This window comes from Bactrocera neohumeralis, unplaced genomic scaffold (genome assembly GCF_024586455.1).
Source record: "Bactrocera neohumeralis isolate Rockhampton unplaced genomic scaffold, APGP_CSIRO_Bneo_wtdbg2-racon-allhic-juicebox.fasta_v2 cluster10, whole genome shotgun sequence".
Classification (NCBI taxonomy): Eukaryota; Metazoa; Arthropoda; class Insecta; order Diptera; family Tephritidae; genus Bactrocera; species Bactrocera neohumeralis.
This window is the reverse complement of record NW_026089623.1, coordinates 27,500,059-27,523,897: the sequence shown is the minus strand read 5'-3', so window position 1 is coordinate 27,523,897 and position 23,839 is coordinate 27,500,059. Positions and strand designations below refer to the sequence as shown.

Sequence of the window (23,839 nt, the reverse complement as noted above, 5' to 3'; positions counted from 1 at the left end):
AAATCCGCTTGACTCTCGGTCTGTCCGTCCGTCCGTGCAGGCTGTAACATGAGTAAAAATTTAAAATATCTTAATGAAACTTGATATGCAGGTTTCTTAGTACAAAAAAAAAGTTATAGTTCGTAAATGGGCGTAATCGGACAACTGCCACGCCCAAAAATCGCCATTAATCGAAAACCTAAAAAGCGCCATAAATAAGCACTAAATTAAGATATAAAACTCATATATGGCACAGGGGATCGCAGTAGTCATGGGCACCAGTGGGAAAAAAATTTTGAAAAAGTGTACGTGACCCCGCCCTTTTATAAGTTTAATGTATATATCTCATAACTCCTACATACATACATTGTGAAAATGGACGAAATAAGAGAGCTTGTTTTATTTATAACATCTTTGTCTATCTTTGTGCCTAAAATAGATGAATTTGAGCGAAAACTTGGCCTAGCCCCTATATAACTAATATCTGGATTTTTGAACATCCGGTTGACTTTACTCTATATGATTGGCTTTACACCTCAAAGCATTTACCCGGCTTTGAGCTCAGCAAGTTGCAAGGTTTGTGAAATATACAATTGAAATTCAGAGATAATCCTTTTCTGACAATAGTAACTCTGTGTTGAATCAAACCAACACCTAACGGTTGTACGTATCACCTCAGATGGATATAGGTTTATATATATGTATCGGGTGATTTTTTAAGAGCTTGATAACTTTTTTTTAAAAAAAAACGCATAAAATTTGCAAAATCTCATCGGTTCTTTATTTGAAACGTTAGATTGGTTCATGACATTTACTTTTTGAAGATAATTTCATTTAAATGTTGACCGCGGCTGCGTCTTAGGTGGTCCATTCGGAAAGTCCAATTTTGGGCAACTTTTTCGAGCATTTCGGCCGGAATAGCCCGAATTTCTTGCAATAGTTGCTGGCTTATTTCTGTAGACTTTAGACTTGACGTAGCCCCACAAAAAATAGTCTAAAGGCGTTAAATCGCATGATCTTGGTGGCCAACTTACGGGTCCATTTCTTGAGATGATTCTCCGAAGTTTTCCCTCAAAATGGCCATAGAATCGCGAGCTGTGTGGCATGTAGCGCCATCTTGTTGAAACCACATGTCAACCAAGTTTTGGCAACAAAAAGTTTGTTAGCATCGAACGATAGCGATCGCCATTCACCGTAACGTTGCGTCCAACAGCATCTTTGAAAAAATACGGTCCAATGATTCCACCAGCGTACAAACCACACCAAACAGTGCATTTTTCGATTTGCATGGGCAGTTGTTGAACGGCTTCTGGTTGCTCTTCACCCCAAATGCGGCAATTTTGCTTATTTACGTAGCCATTCAACCAGAAATGAGCCTCATCGCTGAACAAAATTTGTCGATAAAATATTCCGGCCGAAATGCTCGATAAAATTGGACTTTCCGAATGGACCACCTAACATTTAAATGAAATTATCTTCAAAAAGTAAATGTCATGAACCAATCTAACGTTTCAAATAAAGAACCGATGAGATTTTGCAAATTTTATGCGTTTTTTTTAAAAAAAAAGTTATCAAGCTCTTAAAAAATCACCCGATATATAAATGATCAGGATAAAAGTATGATTTGAAATCCGGGTGACTGTCTGCCTGCTCGTTTGTCTGTCTGTCCGTGCAAACTGTAACTTGAGTAAAAATTGTGATGAAACTTTGTATAAGCGTTCCTTGGTGAAGAAAAATTAAGTAAACGGATCATTGGCACGCCTTCAAATCTCCATTAACCGAAAGTCTATAAAGGGCCATAACTATGTACAAAATTAAGATATGAAACTCTAATTTTAGCACCTGTAGGCCAAAAATTAAAAATGCGGACTTGGCCCGGCCTTCTAATAGGCTTAATGATAGCACTAATATTATAAGAACTTCTACCGACGGTGTGAAAATGGATGAAATCGGAGGATAACCTCGTTCCCCATATGTTAAAAACTACTAAAAGCGCGATGGGCGTGGCACCGTCCAATTTTTTGGTGAAATCACATATCTCAGGATCCGACCGATCGATTTCGATTTAACTTAGTACGTAGTTCTAATATTCTTATGTCACAGTGGGAAATCGACGAAATCGGACTACATCCCATCTTTTTCTTTTATAACGCAATTATAAAATCTATTTGAAACTTTCACTTTCCAGTATACGAATCAAGAAGTAATTAATATAATCGCATACAATTATGGACTAATAATTGCTTTAAAGTATGCCATGACCAAAAATAGGCAAAATCCAACCAAAACTGTTCAAGCCCCTAGGTATTAAATATGTGGACCCTAGTATCTATAATTGACTTTTGACCGAAAATATCGGCCAATGTTTAAAATATACAATTGAAATTCAGAGAGAATCCTTTTTTGACAATAGTAACTCTATGTTGAATCAAGCCAATACTTCCTTGAGCCCTCGTATCTAATATAAAGATTTTCGAACTTCCGCGTGTCTTTTAATTGCAAATATCGGCCAATATTTGAGATATCAAAATGAAATTATAGAACAGGTTTTACTCATAACATTATATCTTTGTTCCTAAAATAGATACAAATCTTTACCTAGCCCCCATATAACTAATATCAGGATTTTCGGAGTACCGGCTGACTTTACTCCAGGGAACATTTTTTTAGCATGTGACATGTTAACACAACTCCCATATACTCCATATAATGATTTTTGTTTTTCTAACAGACCTTATGGTAAATATGTCGGACAGTGTATACGTTATATTTACTATATTATATAAAATTGCTTAGATTCCAATCCTCTGGTAGACGTTTTACATCTTAAGGTAATCAATTAATATTTTTTTTGGAATTGAAAACTCTGCAAATTTCTTCCAATATCAAAAATCTTTATGATTCATTTTCACAAGGCAGCTTCCGGATGGATTGCTGCGGGCATTGTGAATAATTGTGTGAGCCGAAATTGGTCGATTGCTCACAATTGATTTACCGAAGCTGTGATCACATTTTATGACGCAGAAAAAACTAAATTTTCTGTTCTCCACACTGTGCCCTTTCTACAAGAAACGCTGTAGCGACCGTAATAATTTGAAGTTCGATTTCAAAATTTTACAGAATGTTTATTACAGTGTTTACTATCCAATAATGCAACACAAGAAATCGATTTCTCGAAAATTTCACACTGAAACGATTCCTTAACCGTTAGAAAAAAACCCGAAGCAATAGAAATTAGCTCAAGATGACAAGTAGAAATGTTTTAGCAAAACTCACGTGGATTCCGGTGCAGACAACGGAGCAGAATGGATTCACAAATGCTGTTTACCTTTCACGTTCATTTAACACATAAGCGGACATAAACAACATTGTTTCTTTAATAAAATCTATTCAATTTTAAATTTTGAAAAAAAAAACGAATTATAGGAAATCAACTGATTCGAACTTAAATTCTAAATTAAAAAAACAATAATATTTTATTTAATTTGGTTTTCCATCTGACCTTGATTTCGTGTACTTCTTTATCTTACTTAATGTGTTTAAAGCCAATAACATTAATATATATAGTACGTATTAGATTTTATACATAGGGGTATTTAGTTGTTAATTTGACCTTTTCGCTGTGCGTCTCAGAAAAACTGCGTTGTTATCTCCATTACAGAGAGCGTGCAACAATATACAGTTCGATTCGCTCAGAATTAACTGGCAACTTACCTAAGCTCTTATTTTCTATTGGGATAACTCACATATTGGCCGATATATGCGGTACGAAGTCACCTAGAAGTTCGAAAATCTTTATATTTACTATACCGATTCAACCCATTTTTGACATACATACAAACCATTTTTAGAGAAGGATTATCCCTTAATTTCAGTTTTAACAAGTAAGGAAGGGCTAAGTTCGGGTGTCACCGAACATTTTATACTCTCGCATGATAAAGTGATAATCGAGATTTCATTATACGTCATTTATATATTTTTAAAATACCGTATTTTTGTAAAGTTTTATTCCGCTATCATCATTGGTTCCTAATGTTTACATATATTATACAGAGAAGGCATCAGATGGAATTCGAAATAGCGTTATATTGGAAGAAGGCGTGGTTGTGAACCGATTTCACCCATATTTCGTACGTGTCATCAGGGTGTTAAGAAAATATTATATACCGAATTTCATTGAAATCGGTCTAGTAGTTCCTGAGATATGGTTTTTGATCCATAAGTGGGCGAGGCCACGCCCATTTTCAATTTTTCAAAAAAGCCTGGGTGCAGCTTCCTTCTGCAATTTCTTCCGTAAAATTTAGTGTTTCTGACGTTTTTTGTTAGTCCGTTAACGCACTTTTAGTGATTTTCAACATAACCTTTGTATGGGAGGTGGGCGTGGTTATTATCCGATTTTTTCCATTTTTGAACTGTATATGGAAATGCCTGAAGAAAACGACTCTGTAGAGTTTGGTTGACATTGCTATAGTAGTTTCCGAGATTTGTACAAAAAACTTAGTAGGGGGCGGGGCCATGCCCACTTTTCCAAAAAAACTGCGTCCAAATATGCCCCTCCCTAATGCGATCCTTTGTGCCAAATTTCACTTTAATATCTTTATTTATGGCTTAGTTATGACACTTTATAAGTTTTCGGTTTCCGCCATTTTGTGGGCGTGGCAGTTGGCCGATTTTGCCACTCTTCGAACTTAACCTTCTTATGGAGCCAAGGAATACGTGTACCAAGTTTTATCATGATATCTCAATTTTTACTCAAGTTACAGCTTGCACGGACGGACGGACGGACAGACAGACATCCCAATTTCGACTCTACTCGTCGCCCTGATCACTTTGGTATATATAACCCTATATCTGACTCTTTTAGTTTTAGGACTTACAAACAACCGTTATGTGAACAAAACTATGTATAATACTCTCCTTAGCAACATTGTTGCGAGAGTATAAAAATCACACATTGATCGACATTTTCGATCAGAAGTTAACTATAGGTACCGGGGTCTAAATATTCGGTACCTAGGGGCTTGAACAGTTTTTATTGGATTTAAACAATTTTTGGTCATAAGTTGGCACACACTAAAGAGATTATTCGTGTAAAGTTTTATCCCGTTGTATTAATTGCTTCTTGATTTGTGTACTGGAAACTGAACGAATCAAGTGGAATTTTAAATTGTGCTTTATGGAAAGTAGGCGTGGTTGTTGTCCGATTTCGTTCACTTTCATAATGTGACATGAAAATATAAGAATGCCACGTATGTTGGGTAACGAGATATGGGATTTCATCCAAAGTGGGCGGTGCCACGCTCATCGTACAATTTTCACACCAGCTACCTTAAAGTTCTCTCTTACCATCTCTGTGGTAAAATTTAATGTCTCTGGCGTATTTAGTTATTGATTTATCGAGCTTTTAGTAGTTTTTAACAGTACCGTTATATGGGGAGTAAGCGGGGTTACCCTCCAATTTCATCCACTTTTCACACAGTCCGTAGAAGTTCTTATAAGATTTGTACTCAGCAAATTTAGTTGTTGTAGCTTAAGTGTTTAGAAGACACGTATATTAAACTTGTTAGAGGGCGGGGCCGCGCCCCTTGCTACTACGATCCTCTGCACCAAACTCCAGCTTTATATTATATTTTAATTTAGTGCTTAGTTATGACACTTTATATGGTTTCGGTTAATGGCGATTTGTGGACGTGGCAGTAGGACCAAGTTTCATCGAGATATCTCAATTTTTACTCAAGTTACAGCCTGCACGGGCAGATGGACAGACAGACAGTCAACTGGATTTCAACTTTTCTCGTCATTCTGATCATCTATATATATGTATACATATGTACATAACCCTTTATCTATCTCGTTTACTTTTAGGTGATACGTACAACAGTTAGGTGAACAAAATTCTGTGGAAACTAGTTGCAAAAGTATAAAAACAAGAACATAACATCGTTTGTTCGTATATATAGTGTTCGAATAAAGTCTTTGTACATCATCTAATAAAAAGTTTATAGTGCTTTATAGGGTCTAAGGCGTTTCCTTCTAGGTATTTTAAACTGCGTCGAAAATTTAAGACTTTCTGAGTTTTCTAAATCATATAGATATACATATATATACATATCGACAAACAGTTAGTTTTCACGTTTTCACTTACCGCATTTGTAATCAGGACAACACTGTCCTGTCTTCTGTATGGCTCGACAGCCCACTTGCTTTTCGCATGTTACATTCGTTTCCATCACAAGCACACCGTCCAGCAAACACTGACCTACGACGATGAACGAATGGAAAGGCAGACATCACAGAGCAGAAAATGCAACCAAATAAACAAACAGCGAAGAAAACACGACCAAAACAGAGTTATACATACATTTGTTAACAAAAACGAATTTAATAAAAAGCAAAAAAAAAAAGAATGGAAGACAACGCAACAGTAATCTAAGGTTCTCTGTGGTATCCGAGCAGCTCGATAATGGGCAAGTGCGTAGCTCTTGACATTCTCTAGTTACCGCATGTTGTGGCGTCTTTCGATTTGTAATTAACTTTGTTAGTGTCACATTATATGCTCACCTTGAGGATGGTCGACCACGGGTGGTACTGGCTCCACTGTAGAGCTGATGTCTTTTGTTTGCTCCTGTAGTATCTGTTTGGCGGAAAGATCGCGCTTTAGTCTTAACACTGACGAATGGTCTCTTCCATTTCCTACGGTTCCTATTGGCAGTATGTGGTAGTAGTTCATAGTTATTGGTAGTGTTGTTCAAATATAAATTATTGTTGTTACAGTAGAATTGTTGGAAATACGAGTGTACGTGGAGGTTTTAAGACATGTAAAGAAATGTACATAAATGAATTTCAAAAAATTAGTTTTGTGTATGACATTGTATTTGCGGTAGTAGGTAAAACTTTATGTAAGAATTATGTAAGAAAACGCGGAAGAACGTATGGAATAATCATTTTTGAGCGGGTTGTAAACAAGAGTTTAAATAACTGTACAAAGCCCAATTTCAACACATACTTCTATGAATCCATTTTGATTAAATTTAATGGACCGAATTAACATCTGCGATTCTTTGCTGAAACGAAATTAATTTGAACCATATCCGAAGCGAATCTATATTTAACTGTCAAAAACTGATGAGATTGAAGCAAGTAATCGAAAAAATCAGGACAACGCTAGACCACATACATCTTTGATGACTCGGCAGAAACTGGAAGAGCTTGGCTGGGAAATTTTGATGCATCCGCCATATAGCCTTGACCTTGCACAATCGGACTACCATTTGTTTCGGTCAATGCAGAACTCCCTTAATGGAGTAAAGTTGCCTTATTGAAACGATTGGAATAAGATCTAACAAGCGTAGGAGCATCCTGTTGCTTAGTGAAGTTTCTAACTTAAAATTTGAAATAGCATAAATAAGTTTGCGTCGTCCGTTCGAGGTCTCCGTCTAGGTTACGTGGACCTCATACAATGAAACTAAAGGCCGGGAACTGTTAAAATTTTTCTATCAAATAAATCTTTATTTGCTCGCTTATCTTCTACGGTGTTAGAATTAGGCTAATCATTGGTTTACGGAATGCTCCAAAGCTCAGTTCTTCGTGGTTTAAACATCATGTTTATTCATATTGATGCTGTATACACCTACGCCAAGGTTTCTAATGACTTAGGGATTATAACCTTACGACCATCTTTAGCAAATCGGAGTTCGGCATCTCGAAACTATGAATCCTTGGCCTTTTTATCTCCACGTATAGTCCATTGTTACAACCTGTTATGTGGTCTCCCAAATTCCTGGTTTTTGCCCTGAGTTTTTCTTATTCTAATGTAAGTTTATTGTATTTTCTTTCATTTTAACAGTATTCACCTGCGTGTTTTTATGTGAAAATTTTAGGATTTACGTTTATAACATGCGTCGAACATAACGCATCATCATCTTTTCAATCAACGAGGTGAGTTATACATATTTATTCATTCGCCTGCATTATCGTGGTCACCTTCCAAATAGTCCCCAATCGATATTATGCACTTAATACTATGTGCGAAAAATAGTAAGACTTTGTTCATAATTTTAAAATTCTTAATTTATTCTTTGAAATATACATACATATGTCGTCTTCCTCAAAGTAATCCCCCTTGGCCTGAATATACTTTTGACAACATTTTTTGCAGCCCTTGCAACAGTTGTTATGTCAATGTGCATATCGATTCACGTTTAATGACTCAAAACGGTTTCCCCGAAGCGGTCGTTTGAATTTGCTGAATAGACAGGAGCCACATGGAGCTAAATCAGGCGAATACGGTTGTTGCAGGATATTGGTTGAAAATTTGGCAAAAAACTGATGAAGAGATTTTGGATTATTGTGATGCAAAAATCAAGAGTTGCCGGCCTATAATTTCGGCCCCCTTTTACTTCTTGTACTTCAGAAATACAAGCGACAGCCATATCAACCTAGAAAAAATATTTCGACGAATGGGTTTACACCCGAAATTTCAATAAAAAAGTTTTACTATATATTTTTAAACTCGATGTTTGGGATAGCTTTTAGCTCTTTCACCTATCCTGTAAAACGATGCCCCTTTAAAGTTCTCTTTATTTTTGGAAATTGGAAAATGTCTACGTCAATGTCGTTGTCTGTCGAATAAGGAAGCACGGGCATCGTTACAGTATTATTATTATGTTTGGCTAAGAATTAATGAACAAATTCTTTGATACATTTCTTTTAACAAACGAAGAACGCCATAAAAACAAGTCTAACCTTAGCGGCTCCTACAAAAAAAGAAATGAATACACTTGAACAATTTATAATATCAACATAATAAAAAAAATTCGACAGGACTCTCCGAAGTCCCATAAATTATAAATTTTAATGGCTTAGGCGGTGTTCAGACGAGGCGTCATTTCCTGTTGCTCCTTGCTTTTTGATTACTCAATTATTATCTTTATTCATACTTTTCGTAAATTCAAACACAATGTAAATATAAATTTGGAAGTTGGAGCAATTGCAACTATGAAAAGATTTTCAAATTGAGAAATAAATGCCGAATTGCTTGACGGCGAAATGTTAGGGACAAGAACACAGAAAACTGGTTTGGTCTACAAAATAGTCCGCACTGTTATTCTCAGTTGATATTAGATTATACATATCTCTTTTCTCCAAATATCATATCCGCCCCAACTGCCATCCTTTGTAATCTTATATTCATTATTCGCTTTTATTTATTGCCTTCTGCTTACATTATTTGTTGCTGTTATATTTATAGTGAGTTGTATGAAACTTGCAGCGCTTAGATGGCATTCACATGAAGACGCTTTTGTCGCTCAGTATCGGCAAATTCTCTTTTGGTGTCGCCCTGTGCGTTCACACGAGCGAAAAGAGCAACTCGAGTAGAGTTTTTCGTCTTCCTTTTCACAAAATTTTCGCAAATGTTTGCGGCTATTAATATTTTCAAAGAAATATGTCGGAAATTCCGCAAGCTATCAGAATGTATTGACTAACCGCTATTCAAGGCCAAATTTATGACGGAAAGTATTAAAAGGCCACAATTTTGTTACTTTATATTTTTTCTATTTTATCATGAATTAATTACATTTACTGTTTTAAATAACATTATATTCGAATTCGAATTATTAAATTTAATACTGCTAAATGTTATTAAATTTCTGAATTAAATATTGAAGTATCGTATTTTTATCCTTATTCAGCACTTTCTAAAATACTATTATATATGTATGTATAACAAAATTCAAATTTCTGAACATATCGTATATATTCATTTGAAACCATGAAAAGGATGGCTGAAATTCGTAGCTGGGAACTGGGAACAAAAACACAAAATCTGCTAACAGAGCACGAGCGGCACGGTCCCTTCGTCTTTCCTCGTTCGTTTTGGGCGACAAAAGCGCCCGTGTGGGAACTGGCATTTATGCAGCAACAGTTATTTTTTCAAGACAGTGTATACATGCATACAAATTTTGATGTAATAATATACATATGTATATACTTATAATAAACAATTTGTGTCATCTTTCTTCTTTTACCATATTTCCTTGCCGTGTGGCTCCTTTGTTGCTGCTTTATTGTTGCAAACTCATTTCCTATTTTATCTCAATTGCGGTAATTTGTCCAATGAGCTGCGTGTCTTATGAATACGATTGTGTGTCGCTGCATGCATAATATGCATCACATTATGTATTTACATATGTAAATAGGTATGTATGCGAGTGTCTTGGTATTTGAACGAAATGGATATAATTCAACCGTTTCACCAGATTGAGACTTGTTCCCATCCAAATGTTTGTCGTCGAAGCAACGAATGAAAAATTATGATTGGCTCAAATGCTTTGAATTAAGCGTGATTTTTTTTTAAAGTGTACAAACCCATTCATGCTTATATAACCGTATGTACGTGTGAATGTAATTGCATAAGATATCACAGATGTACTTATAGATATGTACATACATATATATAGACAACTGTGTTCGAAATAATAGCAGTGTAATTGATTTTTATTATGGGTTATTATTATTGTACTTAATTCGCTCATATTCAAGCTTAAAAGATATATGAATTCTTTAAAGAATAAGATAAGGTTCTTCTTTGAATAAATAAAAAAAGTTTGTAAACTAAAATTTCAGATGTGATTAATAATAGAAGTATTTAAGATTTTACATCAAAAATCAATTAAATCATTATAATAATATAAAATAAAGTTTAAACAATTAGTATTTCGTCGAATGATCGTTGTTGGATAACACAACTGCGCATCTCCTTAGCATGGAGTCCACTAAACGCTTGAATTTCTCGAGAGGAATGGCCTTCCACGCCTTCTTCACATCACTCTATAATAGCTTCGTATTTGACGGATTCTCTTTCCCTACAGCTTCTTTGATCTCTGCCCAAAGATTCTCAATTGATTTAAGGTCCAGTGACTGAGCCGGCCAACCTATAACCTCAACTCCATTTAGAGCAAACCAATTTTTTTTCCAACCTGCTGGTATGTTTGGGGTCGTTATCTTGTTGATAGACCCATTTCAACGGCATTTTCCATTCAGCATGTGGTAGCATAGTCCACTCAATTATTTCAACGTACAATTTGGCATCCTTGTTTTCTTTAATCCAAAATAACGGACCTGCACCATAGTAAGAGAAGCACCCTCATACATTGATTTTGGTACCTTCATGTTTTTCCGTCCGTGAAACATGTATTTAAGATCAAATGAAGCGTTTATTGGCCTTCGTACATACTCTCGGCGTCCTCGGGAACCAAATTAAACTGACCAATGCAGGTGCTCTTCAATTCACTGCTGTTATTCACAAACCACTGCTATTATTTCGAACACAGTTGTATATATATGTATGTATGTCGGAATACAATGAATTCTAGTATATAAATAGCCTTAGCTAGTTACTTTTTTTAGCACCAAACAGTTATTATTTTCATATCCCCACTTATTTACTTTAATACCTGCTCCATTTTAATTTTGTATTTTAATATTCAAGACGAGGGTATCACAGACACTTGTATGTTCTCACATATCTATGTACATGTATGTACATACATATACATATACATATACATATGTGGTTAGTCAATTTAAAATGTAGGTAGATACAGTGAAGTGCAAATACACCAATAAAATTCCATTTTTTATTGGATTACAGTATTTTAACGCAAATGAAAATTAACCAACAATACAAGTAAGGAAGGACTCAGTTCGGTTGCAGCCGGACATTTTATACTCTTGCAATTTGCAAGAATCAAAGCCAGGGAAATATTTTAAGGTGTAAAACCAATCATTTAGAGTAAAATCAGCCGGATGTTCGAAAATCTTGGTATTAGTTATATGGGGTAAGTCAAGTTTTCGCTCAAATTTAACTATTTTAGGCACAAAGATACACTGTTATGAGAAAAACACGCTCTCTTATTTTCATTGGGTTTACTAACATATTGACCGATATATGCGGTGACCCGGAATTTCGAAAATCTTTATATTAAGTATATCGTCCAATTTTCACATTGGCTCCCATAAACCTCTCTCATCCCATCTCGGTGGTAAAATTTAATGCTTCTGGAGTATTTAGTTATTGCTTTTAGTAGATTTTAACAGTAGCGCTATATGAGGAGTGAACGGAGTTATTCTCCGATTTCATCCACCCTGTCGCTATAAGTTCTTAGAAGATTTGTACTTAGCAAATTTAGATGTAGCTTAAGCGGTTTAGGAGATATTTAGATTAAACTTGCTAGTGGGCGGGGCCACGACCACTTTTTCAAAAAATTTTCCCTGCAAGTGCCCCTTGCTACTACGATCCTCTGTACCAAATTACAGTGCTTAGTTATTGCGCTTTATATGTTTTCGGTTAATGACGATTATTCGGCGTGGCAGTGATCTGAACACGCACATGTACCTGTTATGGCACTTTATAGGTTTTCGGTTAATGGCGTTTTGTGGTCCGATTACGCCAATCCACGAATTTGTATTTTTTTTGTACTTAGGGACCCTAATATTAAGTTTCATAAAGATATCTCAATTTTTACACAAGTTACAGCTTGCACGGACGGACAGACAGAAAGTCCCTCGGATTTAAACTTTTTTTGTCATCCTGATCATTCATACAAGTATATGTACATACATATGTATATAAAACCCTATATACATATGTTAGTTTTAGGTGATACGTACAACTTTTAGGTGAATAAAACTCTGTAGAAACAGGTTGCAAGAGTAGTATATAATAAAGGGTATAAAATAAACTTACTGGCGTATCTAAATATAAGCGTTGAGCGGTGCGTTATTATTACGCTCAGCGTTAACGCCGACGCGACATTTCTAAATAAACAAAATAAGAATACGTCCAATTCTCGCTTGAATTCTAAAATTAGTACAAAAGAAGTGAAAATCATAATGAATTATTGTACAAGTATTAAACATCCCGCGACAAGAAATTAAAAAATATTACAATTTCATCGTTCTTTGCAACAAACATGAGGAATTCTTGACAGTAATTTGCCGCTCAGAAAATGCAACTCAGACTCTACTGAATTAAGAAATACGAGTTGACGTCAGCCAGGAGTGAATGACTGACAATTATAGCACTAGTTTCCTCTGAGCCACCGCGAGAAAACCCCTTGCGTATTGTTCTTAAAAAAACTGTCCAAAAATAACTCAAATTAATAAGAATTTAAAAAAGCGGAAACTATAAATAGTACACAATTTTTTTACACATTTTATGAAATATTGTCCGTTTATCAGAATTTGAACGAAATATTACGAAAATAGTTTCCATGTCCTGTCAATGGAACGTACTCATGTCCGGTTATAGGAATTGCTTTTGAATGAAAATAATAATGAAAACGTTTTGTTCATCAAGAAAGTTAGAATACATGATTACGTATATTGATTGCCTTTCCTTTTTTCGGTTTACACTGGGATAACTGTTACAAAAACAAATTGCACTATGCCGACATGTTATGACTTCTTTTGAGTTGAGAAGAAGAATTCTAAAACAGCATGTATGTATGTATGTACATTAGACCGGACCCCTTCAAATTTTTCTTTTTTATGCCAATAACGAAATTCCAAAATCTTAGACTGATTGCCCTAGGTTAAGGCGTGGCACATCCCCTCTAAAGTGGCTAAAACCAGTTATATGGACTTTTCGAGAGACAAGGCACAAAAATATAAGTAAAATGTTTCATATATGTCTTTAATATATTATTATATTGAAATTAACTTACGCAAGTTTTAGAAAGTTAGTTTGAATATTAAATCTTTCGAAAAAGCTCACTGTTTTTTTGTTAACAAAATCTGAAATATTGTTTTGGTTTAATTCATTCATGTTTGTTACTATTCTTTTATTCTCATTATTTTGTTCCTTTTTGAGATTTTCAACCATTTTTCTCTTTTCTCCAAGGTCTACAGCATTACCAAAAAATGAAAGACCTGCTGCTTCTGGTGTCAGGTACCACAAGTGATTCGAAAACTTGAGCGTTACTTCATTGCTTATTATTTCATTAAATTCATTGAATTTAATAATATTTTTAATAAAATTTAAATCATTTAATGGTGCTTTCGCGGCAATTGGCGCTTCAATCCACGGTCTCTAATAAATTTTCAAAATGAACACACTAATATCTTGTATAGCATTTTCCTCATCTGACGACATTAAGAATTGGTGGCGGAAAAGAAAAATCTTTATTGTATGTACATAAGTATATATCGCTTTAGCCATCCATCGGACATGATGCATCGCTCCAGGTGATTTAAACCTTACAGGCTCTGTGTTTCGACCAAGAAATATAAGGCTCAATTCCAATAACTCCTTGTAGTCTGCCCTGGGATGTTGTTTAGTGATATAGTTATGAGCAAATTGAGCTAATTGATCTTGCTCAGCTTTGTTTAGCGCAAGATTTATTTTTTTATCCACCATTCCACTTGCAAATTTTTGCTGATTGATTTTGGGCTAATTTTTTTTAAAACGCTGGAAAATATCTAATGATGGACCACTTAATTTTAAATCATATTTCGCGAAAGCACTTTTCAGCAAGAGCTCATATATGTATGTGATGACGGCAAGGGAGATATAACAATTCTCTATTAAGCTGTTGTTCTAATAAAATGCAAGTACCTTGTAATCTACCTGTATTTGTCGCGGTAGTATCAAAACATAAAGCTTCTACCTTGTTTGGAAAGAATGTTGTTAATATTTACTATTATAAGAAATTACTTTTAAATGCCTTTTCTGTAAGATTCCATTCCTTTAATAGTTCGAGTATGGCGTCCGTCTGTTCTTTGCCAGTACCAGCTGACAGGACAGGTACTCCAAGTAGATGTTCAATGCCATCTGTTGTTATCACAACTGGTAATCTGTCCTCTTTTGCGTTTCCTGTGATTGACGGTAAAATTTTTCCATCCCAATGTACCGTAATTTGATTTATATTGCTGTTTTTAAAATCCGTCATCAGTTTTGCAGCAGTTTCCGAACGAATTTGTTTACGGCAAAGCTGAATCGATGTCTTGCTGATTACCAATGTACTGATATCATGTTCCAATGCTTCAGCCGCAGCTATCAGAATACGTACTGCGTCCCTATCACTGACTTTGCACTTGTCTAAGGTCGCAACAAGCTTTGAAGTGATAAAATGTTTCATTCGCGTTTACTGTTTCTTTGTTGAAAGCTACAGTTAGCAGTTTGATCAGTATTATCATCACTGTCGTATACATCAATTAGTTCTTCAGTATTGTCACTCAAATCATTCGCTGTTAGGAATACTTGGAATTGTTCTTCACCCTGCTTTCCTTTTCGGATTACCTCTTTCTCAATACGAGTATTTCTTCGCTTTTCTTTTTCAAATAATGAACAATCGCATCCCACCATTGCACCAGGTCTACCTTCTTTACGTTGATTCTTCAAAAACTCTTTATATTCTTCTATTTTAATTAAATCTAACGCATTTCCGTGCGCAATGTCAAATAAGTTATTCATATTTTTAATAAACTGATCTTCTCGCATTTTTTGAAGTGGTGTGCTGTGTTTGCAAATTTTTTGCAGATTTTTCCATTCTTTATATAAAGCTTCAACTTTTTGAACACTTCTATCAATTTGGCGCACTGAAATACGGGCTTTATTCCAAAGAATTTCCGCCTCTTTGATAACCAGATACGCACTTGAACGAAGAGCCAATTTCACTTTACGCATGTTATAAAACAACACTTTCAAAACTTGCCCATTGGAAGGCAGCTTATATCCAAAAATTTGGCTTTCGTCATATTCTAATAAATAAATTTTTTCACTAGCTCTTGTGTCCATTTTGCAAATACAATCAATATCAATTCTCTTTAAAGCAATAATGTTTCTATGATTCAAAGCTCAAAATAAATACACTTCACTTTTTACACACTTTTAATTGCCACGTGGCTCAAAACTAACGGTATTGACCAGATGTTGACTTTCCTCTGTTGTTGCCAACATTTTATTTTACGATTTAAATATATGTTTACAGAGTTGCCTGTTTGCGATTTTTTTTAAAGGCTTATGTTTTAAAACTCTTATGCAAACAGTAACTGAGTATAGGAAAAAATACGGTAGCATTAACAAATCAGACCTTTGCGCTTAAGTTTAAATGATTATAAAGAATATAAATCATTAAACGTAAGTTAATTTCAATATAATAATATACTAAACACATATGTATATGAAACATTTTACTTATGTATATTTTCGTGCTTTGTCTCTTGAAAAGTCCATATAAACCGGTTTTAGCCACTTTAGTGGGGATGTGCCACGCCTTAACCTAGGGCAATCAGTCTTAGATTTTGGAATTTCGTTATTGGCATAAAAAGGAAAAATTTGCGGAGGCGGTACACTCTTTTTGCAAAAAAAAAATTTTCCCATACAAAAAAAGACCAGTCTAATGTACATACTTGTATATTGTATACAAAAGGATAAACACTTTTGTTAATTCGTGAAATCAACTTAATTTATTAGTTTTTGATGAAATAATTTAGTGAAATAAGTAGTAGAATGTTGAGTCCAACAAACAAAAAAATTGCCAATTACGTAAATGTTTAAAAATATTTGTGATTGCAACCTTATTTAAATTCATGTACTATATGTGTATAAAATACATATCTTGATTTGATTGATGAAGTGTTCAGTGGTGAGTTGCAATAACTATTGTCAAACTAAACCATTAAAACGAGTTTTTCACTTTTCCTTCAGATATGAAAATTCCCAAAAAAGGGTAATTTGGCGCAGGACAATTTAATTTAATAATCAAAATATTTATAAGTTCAGAATCTTCTCGTTATATATTCACTTAAATACAACAGAACTGTTATTAATAAGTATATGCGTATATTTGTGTATTAAAATAAACTACTGCTGGATACATCGTAATTAAAATCATTTACTAAATTGGCAATTGAGTTGTCTGTAGTTAAATGTATTTATTAAAAAATATGCCTATTTTAGATTTTTGACAAAAAATTAAATTCAAGTCAAATATCAGAAATATCTAAAAATCACATTTTAATTTGATGATCTTACACAATTATAGTGGCCGAAGTAAATAATATTAAATTTTATACTATTGAAAGGTATGATCTACATCGACCGTCTAGAGAAAGGTTAAAGCTATACCTGAAATGACATCACATGATAATCTTCGAGTGAAATATTATTATTCAGCGTAATTTCAATGGAGTTACATACATATGTGTAGAAGTTCACGTAAGTGAGAAAAGTTCTCTGATTGCCATTCACTTGGGTGTGGCCAGAAATGATTTTTTTACATATGGCTCAAGCAATTCACAACTTCTGGTCCTAGACCAAGTATCCTGCGGGTTGCCGTTTGAAAGCGAGCTAAAGTGAGAATGCGAAACATTCCCTCAACAGGATTGTGCGAGAGAAGGACGATGTGACAAAAGATGCCTTCTATGTGCGCTTGTAGCGTACCTATGAGAGCTGGCCCCACCACGATGTCAAAATCGTGCTTGGTGACTTTAAGGGGCTATACCAGTGTGACAGTTTCAAAAAAAGATTTTTTTTTGCTTTTTATAGTTATATAGTATATATTTCCAAAAATATTCTGTGAAATCGGCAAGGTCGTATCTTGAATAGTTTTTGGATGACAGCGTTCTAAAGAGCGACCGCTCGCAGGTATAAACTTATAGTATGTATAAGTGAAACTTTAAACGCGTTTTTTTCGAAACGACATTTTTCAAAATTCCTGACATCATAACTCAACTAGAAATTGACCGATCGACTTCAAATTAAAGCTGGGTATTGCTGATTAGATTTTTGATTGGTTGAAAATTGTCAAAAACGATTTTTTTTTCAAAATTACGCCATATTGTTAATTTTTGATATTTTTCAAAGATCGTAGGTCATTGTATAGGAAATATCTTTAAGTTTAATAAACCTTTTGAACTTTTTTGTTTCAGCTACTCATTCGGCCGGAATCATGTCAGCAGTTGGAGCACTTCTTTTGGCACCTCCGAAGACTGCATATAACTCGGTTATTTTTCATTTTCGGGCGTAACCCGATTCCCCAATCGATGACGATGGAGCAGATGTTCCATTGCCCGACAATGAAGTAGTTCAAATAGCAATTACATGTCTGAAGAACAATAAAGCAGCGGGGGCCGATGGATGGTCGGACGAAAGCAAGCACAACGATTGGAATTTAAGTGTGGTCTGCCCAATTCACTAACAAGGAGATCCCACAATCTACAGCAACTCCTCAAATTCGCGTATAAAGTTCTACCGCGTGTATTGTGTGAAAGGTTAAAGCCCTCCGTCAACAAGCTGATTGGACTTTATCAGTGTGGCCTTAGACCTGAAAAATCAACTACCGATCAGCTATTCGCCATGCGCCAAATTTTGGAAAAGACACGCGAAAAGATAATCTTCTTCAGCTTCACGAAATGAGCTGCCTTCATGCCGCGATGTCTGAATTTGGTTTCCTCGCAAAACTAATACGGCTGTGTAACCTGACGTCGAGCAACACCAAAAGCTCCATCAGGATTGGGATGAACCTCTCCGAGCCTTTCGATACCAAACGAGGTTTCACCTCGTCGTGCGATTTCTTCAATCTGCTCTTGGAGAAAATAATTCGAGCAGCAGAACTTAATCGAGCAGGTTCAATCATCTATAAGAGTGTACATCTGCTAGCATATGCCGATGATATTGATATCATTGGCTCAACAACCGCGCCGTTAGTTATGCTTTCTCCAGACAGGACAAGGAAGCAAAGCAAATGGGTCTGGCTGTGAATGAGGGCAAGACGAAATATCTCCTGTCATCAAACAAACAGTCGTCGCATTCGCGACTTGGCTCTCTGTCACTGTTGACAGTCATAACTTCGAAGTTGTTGAGAATTTCGTCTATTTTGGAACCAGCATCAACACCAACAACAACGTCAACCTCGAAATCCAACGGAGAATATCTCTTGCCAACAGGTACTACATTTACGAACAAAAACCAAACTATATAAGTCACTCATTATTCCCGTCCTGCTATATGATGAAGAGGCATGGACGATGACAACATCTGATGAATCGAGGTTACGAGTTTTCGAGAGAAAGGTTCTACGAAATATTTATGGTCATTTGCGCGTTGGCATTGGCGAATATCGCATTCGAAGGAACGATGAGCTGTATGAGATAGGTCATGTTGTCCGAATGGACGAAAACACTCCAGCTCTGAAAGTATTCGGCGCAGTACTCGCCGGGGGAAGTAGAGGAAGAGGAAGACCTCCACTCCGTTGGAAGGACCAGTTGGAGAAGGACCTGTCTTCGGTTGGTATTTCCAATTGGCGCCATGTAGCAAAAAGAAGAAACGACTGGCGCTCAAAAATATCAGAAAATATTATTTTATAAACCATTTTCTAATTAAAATTTAATAAAGAAATGGCCCTCTTTCCAATGATACTGTCAGAATTTACGATATGAATAGAGCTGATTTAAATTGAATTTGAATGTTTACAATGTCATAATGCTTATAATTAAAAACTATAAATATTATTGCTAAAAAATTATCTCTTTCATTATCACAAATATCATCAATAAAAAGCTTTGAAATATACTCAGCAATCATTTGCAAATTTGGAAGTAATGTTTAAGTTTTAACCCCGTGGATTTTTACACCGGCTAACGTTTTCGTTAGAATATACAAAAAATACAAAATACTACTTCTTGGTTTTTTATAACATATATATTTTTTTTATAAAATTTTTGTTCTTCAAATTTTTTGGGCTATCAAAAAAAAAAATAAAAACAAAAAATATTATTCCCAGCTTATAGAGATATGGCTGTCTGGTAACCCATTCGCAAATAAAAAAGCTGTTTAACTTAATCATCTACTTATATGAATGGTGGTTTTTAGTTCTACGAGGTACTTTCAGATTTTGAGGTTAAATAGAAAATGAGAGCAATAGGGCGTGCATTAGTCCTCTATGGTGTATAGTCTCGATGTTTTTCGAGTATGGTTCAGCCAATAATTGCCTAAATCTTTGGTTCTTCCCTGAATTAACTATTTTTATGTCATTCCCATTGTTAGCGAAATATCTTTCCGATATGCCTATGGTACAACGTGTATTCTATTGGGGTAAGAAAAATGTGATATGCTCTCAAAATAATACAAGAATCTTTGGTCAGTATTGCTGTCAGTTAATCTATTAAGGCCAGGTTCCTCCAAATAATTTTGAAAAAATCGAAATTTTTTTTCATAAATTGCTACTGTATACTCGTAGAAATAGTATAGAATTAGTACCGAAGGTCAGCAAGACCGAGAAGCAGGTATAAAAGAGAGAGGAGCGCTGCGGGAAATCCGGCCCCTCAAATGCCTTCTGTAGTGGCAGCTACTGCATGCCTTTGGATTAAACTAATTTTTCTCCGAACCACGTTCTTTCGCATGGATGACACTCTCATTTCAAAACTATTGCACTTATCGCTATGAACCAAACGGCATTTTACTCTTTAGATGTCTGGCTATGGCCTCACGCAGAACCAAAAATATTCATTATTATTTAAAAAAGTTATAAACAATTGAAAGTGAAAAAGGGTTAAAAAAATTCAAAAGTCCGCCTTTTTTTTTTTTTTTTCATTGAAAATGTTTCATTCTGCTTGAAGCCATAGCTAATTCGATACAGATCATGAAACCGTTTTGTTTTTTGCTTTCAGATAATTCTTTTCCAAGAAATGATGTCATCCATCTACAAATCGGATGAAATTCAGCAGCCATTTTCAATACCGCCATTTGGAAAAAAAGAAAAAAAAATTTTCAAGTAATTTAATATATAAAAAAAAAATTGATTACTCAACATGTTTTGTAATAAAAATAAAATGTACTGAAAAGAATTACGTTTTTTAGAGGAACCTGGCCTTAAGGTTTGTGCCATACTATATAGTCATCTCATAGTATTTTCAACACAACTTGTATATAGGGGTGGGCATTTATGGAAAACTTCATATTCAAAGCATAGTAAACACTTTGTGTGAATAATGCTCTATCATAAATCATAATTCCTGTCCGGAAAAATTAAATATACTAACCACTAACCACTTTCAGTCGATGAGCATTTGCTGTTATAATTGTTTGAACGTTTTATTACAATAAGCTCAAGTTTCTCACTTCAAGCAGCGCGTATAGAAACAATTCTAAGTAAACAAAATATGTTGCACGTAAATAAGACATTTTTCCTCAAGCTGCGTGGAGATTAATGATATCATGTGTTTTGTCGATTATATGCAACATTACCTTCATAGCAACTCCTACTGCTATTTCCAACATTAATGGTATAACACTTTGCTTATTAATGTGTGTGCGCATACAAAATGGTCCTTTATATCGTCCTTACTTCGAAATAATTCTTCATTATATTAAATTTAATGTTATACTATGAATATTGTGCAATTAAGATTTGGTGTTATTTGAGTGCTTAAAGCGCAGTTTGGGATTGGATATTAATAAATATTCGATTCCAATGGAACGGTGAGCGTATTAATTTCGTTTATATACTTATTTGTACTAGTTGACCCGGCAGACTTTGTACTGGCTCAATCTCTAAATAAAATACCTAAATTTGTGTATAGCACGAAAAGGAGCTGTCTTTATGCCGCTATGTCTGAATTTGATATCCTCGCAAAACTAATACGGCTGTGTAAACTGACGGTTGAGTAATATCAAAAGCTCCGACAGGATCGGGAAGGACCTCTCGAACATAAATATTTTCATTGAGATTTAAGAAATGTTGTTGATGATTGGTAGGTTTTATACAACATTTCAAAATGGAATATACATACTTCATAATAATGATTTCAACTAATTTAGGATGAATTTGACGATTACTTCGAATTTCCTTCAAGAAACAATTGTTGATTTGATGTTTCTTCGCAAAACTAGGTTTGCCATATTCACATTTTACTGAAAAAAGCATTAAAAATTAGTACTAGATTTCTTGAGTGCTGCGTACTAGCACAAGTAAATTTATCGCAGGAAAGTTTGACCGTTTCTTAAGCGTTTTTATACTCTCGCAACAATGTTGTTAACGAGAGTATTATAGTTTTGTTCACATAACGGTTGTTTGTAAGTCCTAAAACTAAAAGAGTCAGATATAGGGTTATACATACCAAAGTGATCAGGGCGATGAGTAGAGTCGAAATCCGGATGTCTGTCTGTCCGTGCGTCCGTCTGTCCGTCCGTCCGTGCAAGCTGTAACTTGAGTAAAAATTGAGATATCATGATGAAACTTGGTACACGTATTCCTTGGCTCCATAAGAAGGTTAAGTTCGAAGATGGGCAAAATCGGCCTACTGCCACGCCCACAAAATGGCGGAAACCGAAAACCTATAAAGTGTCATAACTAAGCCATAAATAAAGATATTAAAGTGAAATTTGGCTCAAAGGATCACATTAAGGAGGGGCATATTTGGACACAATTGTTTTGGAAAAGTAGGCGTGGCCCCGCCCCCTACTAAGCTTTTTGTACATATCTCGGAAACGACAAAGTCGTTTTCTTCAGGCATTTCCATATACAGTTCAAAAATGGAAGAAATCGGATAATAACCACGCCCACCTCCCATACAAAGGTTATGTTCAAAATCACTAAAAGTGCGTTAACCGACTAACAAAAAACGTCAGAAACACTAAATTTTACGGAAGAAGTGGCAGAAGGAAGCTGCACCCAGCCTTTTTTTAAAAATTGAAAATGGGCGTGGCGCCGCCCACTTATGGACCAAGAACCATATCTCAGGAGCTACTAGACCGATTTCAATGAAATTCCGTATATAATATTTTCTTAACACCCTGATGACATGTACGAAATATGGGTGAAATCGGTTTTCAACCACCCCTTCTTCCAATATAAAGCTATTTTGAATTCCATCTGATGCCTTCTCTGTATAATAGGAGTATAAATATTAGGAACCAATGATGATAGCGGAATAAAACTTTACAAAAATATGGGATTTGAAAAATATGTAAATGACGTATTATGAAATCTCGATTATCACTTTACCATGCGAGAGTATAAAATGTTCGGTGACACCCGAACTTAGCCCTTCCTTACTTGTTTTATATGAAGTTTTTAAGTTTCTTGAGAGCTGCGTACTAAGCTTAAGAGTGTAAGCTGCTTGCGTACGCCGATGATATTCATATCATTGGCCTCAACAAGAATAGATAAGAGCGAAGCCGATTGGTCTGGTAGTTAACGAGAGCAAAACAAAATATTTTCTCTCATCAAACAAACAGTCGTCGCACTCGTCAATGTTGACAGTCATAAGTTCGAAGCTAATTTCGTCTATCTTGGAACCAGTATTCACAGCAGCGATAATGTCAGCCTCGAAATCCAAAACAGAATAACTCTTGCCAAAAGGTGCTACCTCGGACTAAGTAGGCAATTGAGAAGTAAAGTCTACGCCAGTAAAGAAGAAGAAATTTATTGACAGACACACCAAGTTAGATACAGTCTTTTAATCAATTTAAAGCTTTTTGATAAACTATGTATATTTTTTGTTTTGTTTTATCGAGGTGAACACGCAACGTGTAATTGTCCATGAGTGAAACACGGAAGCTCCAAGTGGATTCCGCAAACTTCCAATGACTTCCGATTTATTTATGGAAGTTGTCCTGTATAATATAGCGCCAAACGATGTCATATGGAAAGCTGTTATATTTCTGAATGTTGGTCGAGAAGTGCTTAGATTAATTTCCAATTACAGAAACTAAAGAGCGTAAAGGATCTGGTAGAGTGACCAATTGATTCACCTCTGTTCCATATTTTAACGCCTTTAAATGTTTATGAACTATTATCATTTCCAGTTATCAATCAATGAGTGCGCTCAACATCCAAGTGTTCTCCGCAATTAC

At 35.2% G+C, this 23,839-nt stretch overlaps 1 protein-coding gene across 8 annotated transcripts in view; it reads right to left on the bottom strand.

Moving 5' to 3' along the window:
• LOC126765208 (uncharacterized) overlaps positions 1–23,839 on the bottom strand; it is a 147,417-nt gene that overhangs the window by 12,362 nt on the left and 111,216 nt on the right. For 5 of the 8 annotated variants that reach the window (XM_050482822.1, XM_050482823.1, XM_050482827.1 and 2 more), the window contains 2 exons: positions 6,541–6,681; positions 6,125–6,238 (listed from right to left, as the gene is read on the bottom strand). The exons of 1 other annotated variant lie outside the window; for it this stretch is intronic. In XM_050482822.1, the coding sequence (XP_050338779.1) occupies positions 6,125–6,238; positions 6,541–6,681 (255 nt within the window). The remainder of the gene's footprint in view (positions 1–6,124; positions 6,239–6,540; positions 6,682–23,839) is intronic. 2 more of the 8 variants (XM_050482828.1, XM_050482829.1) reach the window with 2 other exon arrangements.